Source organism: Podarcis tiliguerta (assembly GCF_965153285.1).
Source record: "Podarcis tiliguerta genome assembly, chromosome: 6".
Lineage (NCBI taxonomy): Eukaryota > Metazoa > Chordata > Lepidosauria > Squamata > Lacertidae > Podarcis > Podarcis tiliguerta.
Window position 1 is genome coordinate 39,542,533 of NC_139539.1, and position 9,058 is coordinate 39,551,590.

Sequence of the window (9,058 nt, forward strand, 5' to 3'; positions counted from 1 at the left end):
AATAGATGCCCGTAACTTTCATGTACCACTTTTTTTTCCTGCACCCACTACTGCAACTAATGCACTAACTAGGGGGAAGGGAAATAAATTCCTTTCCCAAAAATACTGAAAACAAGTGTAACATTTTTTGTAAATTGCTTTGGGTCACTGTGGAGAGCTGTTGCTGGTCAGAATAGATAATGCAAAGTGTAGTGTGGTCAATGGGAGGGATTTAAAACAAAAACTTATCTCAGTAGGAAAAGGAAAAGAAAAACCCCCACACTCCTTTCTTCACCTGGCAGAACTTAGGGAATACTGATCTCCCCAACACCACCACCGCACACATCAATTTCCATACAGTGGCCCTGCCCATAATTAAATGAAAATGAGATGCATAATTTAAAAATCTCTATTTATCCCAAGTGTTGCTGTTTTGAAAACTCTGGCCTAATTCCTTGCCAACTGGAAGGACAAGATTTTTTTAAAAAAATACACAGCTAATTGCCACATATGAAACAGGAATTACTTGATTAGCAAGAAGATGTTTGCAAGTTGATTTTGCCACAAACACAGAGTGTATGGAAACAAACAAGCCTGCCTTACAATGCAGACCTATAGACCACAGGAAGCTGCAGGTTAGACCAGGGACTAGATAATGGTACTAGCATGCAAATTGTTGTTGTTGTTGTTGTTGTTGTTGTTGTAAAATTGGGCCAAACTGGTCCAATAAATGTTGGACCAGACTGGATTTTTTCCTATTAGCTTTATCATTATAAGGCAAAGAATATTCATCAGTTATTTATTGCAAATCCAGTGCAAGCTACTGAATTCTACAGTGAAAAATGTGAAGAAAATGTATGAACTTGCTAAAATTGGGAATTGTTGGGCCATTCCTTCCTTTGCCCTTCATGCGCCACTTGTATTTTTTTAATAATCTATTACTGTCTTTCATTGAAATTATTTAGTTTATTTCATAAAATTTATATACCACTTGATTGTAAAAAACAACAACCAACAACCCTCAAAGCTTTTTACAAAAAGAATTAGTAGATAAACAACCAACAGCTAGCAGTGCTGCTTATGATTAATGCTGAAATCCCTCAGTCTCACCTCATTCAAGAGAGTACTCTGACTCTCCGGAGAGCCTTTTTCAGTATTTCAAGCCAATATTTAAATGATATCATATAAAAGTTTGTACTGTATTAATGTATTTGACGGCTGGTTTTGTTTTGTTTTAATGGCATTTTCTGATATTTTGCTAACCACTTCAGATACCAACCATGGTAGAAATGTGATGTATGTGCATAATAAGCACGCATGCATGTCGCAGGTTCGACCCCCATAGCTGCTAGATAATTCTCAGGGACCCTTCCGACTCTACAATTCTATGAGTCTATGCGTATATAATCAACATATGAAACAAAGATTTTATTTATTTATTAAATTCATTAGTCACGGTTTGTTTGTTTCTTTGCCAATGCAACCCAAAGCAACTCACAATAAATAAGATCAACAGCAATGAAAATAAGTTAGAATAAATATGAACTTGAATGTGGTTCCCCCTTCCTTTACTACAGACTATGTCTCTGCAAGAGCTCCAGAAGGATTTTGCAAGCATGTCTCCGACAGATACCAACAATAACCAGACCTCCCCAAATGGTAAAAGCGTCTCCTACATTAACTTCAACCCATCTGAAAAGCAGGCTGAACAGGGAACAATTGCCAGTCATCGCAGCAGCACCTGCAGTGCTATCCCAGAATCAAACATTGACCCCATGACCACAGCGCCCCCATTTGTCAACTTCCACACAATTATCCTGGATATGAGCGGCGTTTGCTTTGTGGACCTGATGGGCACAAAAGCTTTGGGAAAGGTCAGTTTTCCTCTTGTTTCCGGTTTATTTTTGTGATGCTGCACTGCCTACTGAATTCATTCTCTTTAAAACTTCCCGTTGAGCTCTCTTAAGTTTTAATACCAAGAGCTGCAACAGTTTTATTTTTTAAAAAAGCTGGCAGGCACAGGGTAGCATTAGGCTCGTTTCAGCTAGTTGTAAACGCTGCCAGATAAGCAATCAGAACAAGATGCTGAATCCAAGGAACACAGGTCAGTTCCCAGAAACAGACTGTGACCCTTGCACTCCTCCTACAGATCTCCTTCTGCTGCACTATTCAAAGCTCAGCCGTTGTTTACTGAGCCTGAACACTTGGTGATTCCCATTGCTGTTCCAGGGTTACACATTGCATCCGTATCACCTGAGCTAAGCACTTTTGAAAATGCAGTGCTAGTTTGGTGTCCGTCCCCCCACATAACACTGGAAGTGTTATTATGCTAATGTACCATGTCTTGAATTTGTAGTGCATCCTAAATTCATAGACTCTCAGATTTCGTGTTGTAAAAGCTAATAATGTACTCTCTTTCCCTCCCCCACCCCCGGTCTCCTCATATAGCTGTGCACCAACTATCAGAGGATTGGGATTCAAGTATTTCTGGCAAATGTACAAGGTAGGTCTATTGCTCTTTGTACCATATTTTCTCTATCTTCCATTTTGAGGGCCTTGAAAATGGGCAGAGTAACTGCTGGAAGCAAATAAATATATTGCATGTAAAACACACTACCATTTTCATATTAATTGCAAAAATCTAGGTACTATACAAATTTACAAGTCCTGTTCTGTAGTGTAGCGTGGGGACTGAGTAGGTATTTAATAATGCAGCAATAACACAAATCAAGTTCAAACATCACTGAGCAACGCCCTCCGACGTTATATATATATATATATGCAAAGTAGCCTTGGAGGCTGCCAGGCTATTTGTCACTTCGAAATTTGCTTTCACCAATCTGCTTTTCTTCCTGTGGGTGGAAAGATACTTGTGAACCCCATCTCCCCCATGGTTGGCAAAACAGCTGGAGGGGTGGCCATAAGTGGAAGGGTTAAACAGGCTCTACAAATCAGGGGAAGAATCACACATCTGAAACTGATTGTTGCATGTAGTTTCTGTCCCTCTAGTAGTATTAAATATCCAATGTGAATTGGTTTTGTATCAGTTTCCAGGTGTAAACTCCTTATTCCATTGTGGCTGCTTTAGCCAGCTAAAGGGTTCAGGGCATGACAATTCATAACAAAGCCTGTTTGTAGCCAGCAGAAAAGACGCACAATGCTTAAAAAATAAATAAATCACACAACAGCATATGAAGAGGCAATTATAAGAGACTTACATGATTAAGGGTTGGTGTTTTCTTCTGCTTCGCTGCATTAATTTTAGATTCAGGGTTGTGTTTTCCTGAAATCATTAGACATTGCTAATGGTTGTAAATGTGTGACTTTACTTAACCATAAGAGGTACGATTATACCTCAGATTTCTTGAACTTGATTGTTCTTGGAAATGGCATGCAATTGATATGCCAAAGCAGCTTAAAGCTGGAAGATGGAAACACAGAGGAGGGATGGCACTTCTACCGAGGCAAAAGTATAGGGTATTTTTTACATGATTGCAATTCAACCCACATTTCAACTTAATAAACATATGAAATCATGTGGGCTTTCATGTGGAATAGGGGTGTCTCACCCACAGACTACCCTAAAACAACCTTGTTATCCCACAATGATCCAAAAATTATGAGATTTCCTTAAGAGTGTTATGATAATGGTGGCGAAATTAATGAATTACTCTACATATTGGAGCTTGGGACAGGGTTCTAAATAATGTGTGTCTCCAGATCTTAGGGGTTTAATGACACAGTGACTCTTTCTATACCACTTCTTGTCCCAGAAAAAATATTTTGCCAACACATTACATGAGCCAGCTGCTTCCAAGTGTACAGCTGGGGGGGAAAAAACATTTCCCAACAAAGATCCTGCAGTCTGCCTTAGTCCTCTTGCTCAATCCATTAACATTTTGAGCTTCAAATTCAAACAGCAATAGGGCGTCATCCTAGTTCCATATACTTGTGTCTGATACTTAACAATTGCAACAGGCCCTATGGGCTTTAAATATTATCATTTTGCATAACATAGGCCTTCTACCTATTATTCTTGCTCACAAATCTAGTGTATAGGAAATGCCCTGTCAAATAATTTTCCAGCACACAGCTCCTGCTTACAGTTTAGTCTATGTAACTTTGTCTCCTTCGTTAGCCCAAGTGTATGATGATATCCGCACGGGGGGAGTCTTTGAAGAAGGAGGTCTTGAGCCCAGTCATCTCTTCGTGACCATCCATGATGCTGTTTTGTTTGCAACAATGAATGGAAACAGAGCCACACAGCGTCCTGACTTAGAGCAGGTAAAGATGATTCACTGTCTCTTCACTCTTGTAGCCACTTACCTGCAGCTCTGTGCATGTGTGTTTCATACTCTTCTGCTTTCCTTTCGGACATTGCCTTAGTGGTTATGAATCAGATTGGCTAATAGGCTTTTTCTTTTCTGACACTTTGATCCTGCCCTTTCTCCAAGAAGCTCAAGACAGCGTACACAGTCCTCCACTCTTTGTAACAACCCTGTTAAGTAGGTTAGGCTGAGGGCTGTTGACTGGCCCAGTCACCTAGTGAGTTTCATGGCTGAGGAGAGATTTGAACTTGTGTCTCTGCAGTTTTAGCCCTTCACTGTAACCAGTATAGTATGTATGAATGCAACCAAACCTTCTGCCCTCTTCCTATTGTTCACCACCACTAACAGACTCACAGCCCTACACCCCGCCACTGGAGATCCTATAATCAATTGCTCCTCCGATCATCAGATACTGTACACCTATTTTCAAGCCTAGCTTTGCACCTGTTAGCAACTTTTTTTAAAAAAAGAAAAATGCTAATATTCTTTCTGCCACAACAGACTCTGAAGAGGAAGCTTGAGGGGAATGAGATAACAGGCTCCTTTTAGTCATTAGAAAGACATAGCTGAGTGTCTGGTCAATGGGTGTGTGTTGGTGTGCTAGATTTGGGGACAAGGGCTGCAAGCTGCCCTGACTACTTTTCCATTCTGGACTCATTTTATCCAGCCTGAGTCTTGAGAGAAGATAGTGGTCTGCTCTTCCTGGAAACCTGTCACAGATGACTAAGTTTGAAAAATGAAAAACAAAACAAAACATGAAGTTGTTAGCGGTCCAGTCTAAATGTAATGGGCAAAATCTGTTTGGATTTGGATAGGTGCAAATAAAGAAATATTAAGTATGGTGGGTGGCAGAAAGCAAGGACTAGACATGGTGGCATGTTAAATCGCCCCATATCTCAGTTCCGTGTGTTCATGCACAGATATAGACAGCAAATCTATACAGTTCAGTGGTTCGTCTAAATGGAATGCTGCCTGGGCAGACAGGCAAGTTGCAGAGGTCATTCTGGTTTTGTGCTTCTTTCTCTCTAGAAGCCTTCACAGGTTGGCTTTTTAAAAATGCCTATGGAATTGTGGGGAAGAGCTCCAAATGAAGATCAGCAATTGATTCTGCTAACTCTTGTGGAGATAAAAGTATTAACTGGCCTCCCAGATCAAATAAACTCACTACCAACCATTAACTTTATCTCATATGGACTGAGCTTTAGCTTATTGGTCATTATTAATCTCAAACACTGATTCAGCATGCCTGCCACCTCAGTGTATCTGGTTAAAAGGAGAAATAGAGCCGGGTGTCACAAGCATATTGATGACACCTCACTCTGTTAACTTGCAGCTGAATGTATGAACTGATTCTACAAAAACATTGTACATGAAGAGAGGAAAGATGAATACTATGGTTTTGATCGGTGGCAAAATGGCTCATTCAGACTTGCAAATTGCCACTCGATGCTGCACTTATCAAGTTATAATCATGCATGTGTGAGTCAGTCTGCAAAGCAAACCTGTGTTGCATGCAACAAACTAGCACACAGACATTTTATAAAAAAATAAAAAACACCCCATCATTTTATATCTAGCTGCTAAGCTCATGGGGTAGTCATGGTCTTGGTTTCCTTATTTGCATTTCTTTGCCTGATAAAGGACTTGTTGACCCAGCCTTCAGCTGACATGATGGAACACCTAATCATTGCTGTATGGCAACTGCTATTTGCGCCTAAGAGATTTGTTGAAGGTGAAATCGTCTGGTTATCATTTGGATATGGGGCAAAGGACTAAGTCCTTGTTCCACCGTGAGGCTGGGTCTAGTTCCTGAGGCATGATAGGAGGCAGATACGTGGGGGCTGGGCAATATTTTTAGAAGCCTGTCCTGAACCACACACAGATATTTGTGTCTACAACGTTCATGAAAGATGCTTGTGTACATTCTATTTTTCAAACTTCCGATTGCCACTCCACTCACACCCTTAACAAATGCTATTTGAATGCATTGACCCTTCCAAGAACAACTTGAAGTGCCATCACATCATCCAAACTCCACTGAAACCAAACTATTCACAGAACTGTTGTCTCATTCTTACAAGACGTTTAATACTTGGGAATGAATACATTAACACAACGAAATACATGTGTGGTATATGTCAGCCACTGTTTAATGAATTTGCATAGAATAAACTGTTCCTTATACAATCTAGAAAATGGTTGTGGAGCTTGCTGACATGTAGGTACATGCCAGAACAGTGTAACAAAGCACTACAAACATGTTACAGTGCCTACAAATAATAATTCTACCCCTCTTTACAATACAATAAATATTTATTACTTGTAGCCATAGGCCATTGCAAAGAGGGGAGAGTACAACTGGAAACTCAAGGAAGGGAGAGAGCTCTTGAGCTTGGGTCCTGCTTGCATGCTTCCCACAGGCATCTGGTTGACCACTGTGAGAACAGGATGCTGGACTAGATGGGTCATTGGCCTGATCCACAGCCTCTTCTTATGCTCATGACCACAATGTTTGCAGCAGCAGCTGAAAAAGTACACATCAGTTGCTGTATATACTGTCTATTACTGCATCACATTGGGGAGATCATCTTAAATAAATATATACTGAGCTGTCCCCTTGCTAGTATTTGTATTGGTAATTAAATCTTTTAGAGTCTTGTGCTGACCTTTGGTTTTAAACAAATAAATGGCTGACTAGCAACATTATCACGTTTTTTAGCTTGCAAACAATAACTGGTGATTTGTCATGCTTCCATACAGAGGTCAAGTCAGATAGAAGTCTCCATCTCTGATGAATCATTGGAAGACAGCAGCGCTGAATTTCAAAACTTAGAAGAGGTAAGTTAAAAGAAAAAAATGGTAATAAGTGAAATGTCTGAGCGCTCATTCTTCTTAGTACATTTCTGGCCTGTTACTAGTATTCTCAGCATCAGTTACTCTAACCCAAATCTTTTTTTTCTCTCCTAGGAAATGTTTGGAAGCATTTTTCATTCGGATGCACAGACAGCACTGTGAGCTCATGAGAAACACTCATATGATGGCAAACTTCTTGACCAAGACATTACTTTATGAAGAGATGTCCCTGTGTCTGAATAGCAAGGAAAATAGCCTTTGTGCATTTTTGGAGTGGGACCATTGGTGCTTTTGCATCCCAGAGGCTTCTGACCTGATGATCTCTTCTGCCTCCATTCATCTCTGGTTATTGAAATGCAGAGCAAGCAGTTCTTGAAGCAGTTGGCATGGGCAACAGACGGAGAAACTCAGGGATTATTCTTCATCTATCTAGAAGAAGCAGAAGAATAGCAAGGCTATAATGACTTCTCTCTAGGCCTCATCCCACACTTCAAGCAATTCTTCTGAACCCTTAAGGGTGTATCTAGCATATACACATACCCAGGAACTCTCAGTCATCACCCTTGTTTTTATTAAGAGAAATATGAGGAAACACAGAGAATATATGATTGATCAACAGACATAACTCTCATGAGGTGTAGTTATTTGGGGTTTGTAAGGGGACATTTGCTTCCAAAGTGTAAACTGATTTTATAGAGTTCACACTAAAATTAAGCATGCCTCTGAAGATGTTGCCCAATTATTCCTCTGCTTTCATCACTACAGCCTAATACAGCACTCTTTGTTTCTATGGTCTAAATGCACCACCAGTATGTTTAGTGACCATCCATCATTTCTTGAAACATGTGCTGTATTTGCTGCGGTACTGAGCCTTATCAAACTACTGCCTAGAAGTAATGTTGTATTCTCTATTACAACTCCCTATTTTTAAAGAACAGTTCTGTTCAGGGGTAGGTGTGTGTGTGTGTTGGTGTGTGTGTAAATTACTTTCCATAGGAACTACATGCATAGAGAGACCTTTCAGAGTGCTTTGAATCCAAAAACTGCAACCGTCTTTTGACTGCTGCTTCTACCTTGTGTCTAGAAATTGCAAGATAATAGCTACTTGCACAGTATTTTGGTGCTTTAGTTTCCTGTTCTCAATAACTAAACATTTAGAAAACATCCAGCTTACGTTCTTATTGAGAAATAAACAAAGCTTCTGAAGGGGCCAATTTTCCTGGACCTGTTTGCCAATCTCATACATATTCTGTAAGGGATAAAAAGATAAATTGTACCTCTTAAATACTATATTGAAAATACTCAGATTGCAGTCTACTCACTGCTTAGACTTCACCTCAGATGCAATTTTGGTTGGAGGACTCTAACTAGATTTACAGGACAAAGTTCAAGGGCAGCGTTTGGTTTATTATTTGATCCCTCTCAAGCTGTTTTAATCTATGCAAACATTCTCGTGGATTTTCTTTAACGTGTGTCACAGACGGGGAGAATCTACCTCTCAGGCAGAACTGCCTGACTAGTTAACCTAGAAGAAGTTGTCTTTTAAAATTTTATTTTGTAAATGCGAATTAATTTTTATATAAAAATGTGAATAATGCAAATGATGTTTTCGTTTTCTGTTGTAATTCCTTCTTGCAGCCCCAAGGTGTTGAATATGTAATGCCTATGACTTAAGGTTAAATGTTCTAAAGTAAATGCTAAGCCTAAAATATACATCACAAGCCAAAGAACATGAAAAAACAAACCAAATAGAAGGTTGGCCATTCTGATGCGGCACTGTGCGGAAATAAGCCATAGTTTGGTTCATCATGTCTTCTGAACCCAGACTCACAGTTTAGCCCTCTCCAGAATAACCATCATTTGCATTCAAAGCTTGTCCTATGGTTTACTGCTTGTGT

At 39.8% G+C, this 9,058-nt stretch overlaps 1 protein-coding gene across 2 annotated transcripts in view; it reads left to right on the forward strand.

Annotated features, from left to right (window-relative positions):
* SLC26A9 (solute carrier family 26 member 9) overlaps nucleotides 1-8,761 on the forward strand; it is a 56,965-nt gene extending 48,204 nt beyond the window's left edge. For both annotated transcript variants that reach the window (XM_083444324.1, XM_083444323.1), the window contains 5 exons: nucleotides 1,557-1,853; nucleotides 2,428-2,482; nucleotides 4,118-4,263; nucleotides 7,068-7,145; nucleotides 7,275-8,761. In XM_083444324.1, coding sequence (XP_083300450.1) covers nucleotides 1,557-1,853; nucleotides 2,428-2,482; nucleotides 4,118-4,263; nucleotides 7,068-7,145; nucleotides 7,275-7,322 — 624 coding nt within the window. In that variant the 3' untranslated portion in view covers nucleotides 7,323-8,761. The remainder of the gene's footprint in view (nucleotides 1-1,556; nucleotides 1,854-2,427; nucleotides 2,483-4,117; nucleotides 4,264-7,067; nucleotides 7,146-7,274) is intronic.
* The last annotated feature ends 297 nt before the right edge of the window (nucleotides 8,762-9,058 follow it).